Source organism: Sinocyclocheilus grahami, unplaced genomic scaffold (genome assembly GCF_001515645.1).
Source record: "Sinocyclocheilus grahami isolate Dianchi unplaced genomic scaffold, SAMN03320097.WGS_v1.1 scaffold3923.1, whole genome shotgun sequence".
NCBI classification, from domain to species: domain Eukaryota; kingdom Metazoa; phylum Chordata; class Actinopteri; order Cypriniformes; family Cyprinidae; genus Sinocyclocheilus; species Sinocyclocheilus grahami.
The window spans coordinates 15,243-17,705 of NW_015508955.1; the positions used below are offsets into that span (position 1 = coordinate 15,243).

Consider the following 2,463-nt stretch of genomic DNA (forward strand, 5'->3'; position numbering starts at 1 on the left):
AAATAAATGAACTTTTCCACGACATTCTAATTTATTGAGATTAACCTGTATGTCCAGCAAGTGTTTTTGGTTTTGAGGGAAGCTGTTTTTTAATTTTTTTGCACTACTTTTTCAGGTTGTGTTCTTTCAGCATACCAGAGGACTTTGAGCCAGAGAAAAAATCTGAAGAGGGGAGTGGAGCTTCTGAGGTCCTATACCAGCACCCTGAAATCACACCACTATATGGGGTCACTGCACGCCTGGAGCCTCTCTTTCAGGACGCCCAGAAAAAGTTAATGAGTGGAAACATTTTGTTGTATTTTTTTAAAAAGTGTATTATTGAGAGTGCTTTGAGCATGTGACTTTGTGTTTCAGAAAGGGAACGCCTCTAAAGGCCACTGAGGTGAGGAATATAATCACAGAATATGTGAAGACAAATGATCTCGTCCATGAAACCAACAAAAAGTGAGTTTTTAAGTAGTTTGAGCATTACATTAGTGCACTCTTTCTCTTGTGTCACAAGTACACTATTGTTTAGAAGTTTGCAGTTGGGCATTTTTTTTATTTTTTTGGAAGAATTCTCTTATGCTTTCCAAGGCTGCATTTTTTAATCAAAAATGCAGAAAAAAATTTTAAATTGTGAAATATTATTACAATTTAAAATAAGTGTTTTCTATTTAAATATATTTTCAAATGTAATTTATTCCTGTGATACAAAGATGAATTTTCAGCATCGTTACTCCAGTCTTCAGTGTCACGTGATCCTTCAGAAATCATTCTGTTATGATTAGCTGCTCAAGAAACATTTCTTATTATTATCAATGTTGAAAGCCCCCATACATTTGAACGGTCGTGTATGTTGAGTTTATATGGATCTGTGCAAACTACTGCATGGTTTCAGTACTTCAGTACTGTAACTTAAGGTTTGGGTTGAAGTGACCTCCTCTTATTTCTTGTTCATCAGTTATGTTAACATTGACCCAACACTTTGTGACTGTTTGCTGGAGAAGTCTGAATATCAGGAAGTGGAGAGGCTGAAATGGGATGAACTCTTTAGCAGGTAACTTTACACCAGCCTGTTCTTCTTCTTTTTTAACATATTAAATTGTGTTTAATTTCTATGAGAAGCACATAATTGTGTTATTCCGAACCAATTTCTCAAACAGGAACAGTATTAACCCTCTGAAAATAATGTCTGTTTCTCGACTGTATTTAATTTGCAGTTGCTTATATTGTCTGTTTACAATCCAGCTGTGTGTGTAATCACTAACATATGGTTTAGAAATGAAGTAACTAGCTTTTTACATTTTCTGATAAAATGCCTTAATTTATGTTGATGGCTGCTTTTGTGTATGAGATTTATTTTTTTTGATCACGTGCAGATTGATCTGAACACATGCGAGTATGAACAGTGTTTCTCTGTGTCCTCAGGACTCTCATCAGAATGCAAGCGTGCCATGAGGTGCTGTTACCAGGTCAGCCTCCCTTGGTTAAGAAAGGACAGATGGAGCCCATAGACATTACTGTCGCCTCCAGGGGCTCCAATAAAAAGGTATGAAGCCATCATAAGTCTATGACTATGTATAGTGGCCTCAAAAAGTATTTGGATGCTAATGCCACAAATCTATGAATATCATTTATTATATAACACAATGCTAAATAACGTCTCAGAACTTCACTGAGCCATTTTGACATTTAATCAACTGATGTAAAGGTGATTATTAGTAGATGTATGAAGTCAGTTCTCCTCAAGTTCACATGTGTCCTATCAGAGTAACTACAGGTGTAGTCCATCACATTAAATGTGTACATGTTCTGTTAACATCTAATAACCAGAAAGTGTCACAGTACTTTTTTATCTTGGATAGATTTTTTTTTTTTAAATAAGTCTCTTATGCTCACTAAGGCTTCATTTATTTAATCAGAAGTACAGTAAAATCAGTAATATTGTAAAATATTGTTACAATTTAAAAGAATGGTTTTCTTTGTAAATATATTTCAAAAGTAATTTATGTCTGTGATCAAAGCTGAATTTTCAGCATCATTACTCCGGTCTTCAGTGTCACATGATCCTTCAGAAATCATTCTAATATGCTGATTTGCTGCTCAATAAACAATTATTATTATTACCGTAAATGTAGAAAACAATTGTGCTGATTAATATTTTGGTGGAAACTGTGATGCATTTATTTTTAGGGTTCTTTGATTAATAGAAAGTTCAAATGAATAGCATTTATTTTAAATCTTTGGTAACATCAATTTAATGCATATTTAATGTAGTGTATATTTTGTTTTGGTTTTGTCATGTTAAATCTAATTAGCCTTTGTTTTTTTAAAGAAATATAATGACCATACCTTTTTTTTAATGTGAAAACACAAAAATTAATTTTATTGTTCAAGACAGATTGCCTTTTGTGTCTAATGTAAAACACATTTTTATCACACTCATTGTCTCATTTATTAAGGTTACAATAATTAAGAATC

The 2,463-nt window shown here is 33.0% G+C and overlaps 1 protein-coding gene across 1 annotated transcript in view; it reads left to right on the top strand.

Annotated features, from left to right (window-relative positions):
* LOC107576556 (eukaryotic translation initiation factor 2D) overlaps positions 1–2,459 on the top strand; it is a gene marked incomplete at its 3' end in the record, with an annotated part of 8,037 nt that extends 5,578 nt beyond the window's left edge. Inside the window, exons 8-12 of the mRNA XM_016262716.1 lie at positions 116–271; positions 355–444; positions 944–1,039; positions 1,411–1,531; positions 2,445–2,459. Of these exons, the coding sequence (XP_016118202.1) occupies positions 116–271; positions 355–444; positions 944–1,039; positions 1,411–1,531; positions 2,445–2,459 (478 nt within the window). The remainder of the gene's footprint in view (positions 1–115; positions 272–354; positions 445–943; positions 1,040–1,410; positions 1,532–2,444) is intronic.
* Between the last annotated feature and the right edge of the window lie 4 nt (positions 2,460–2,463).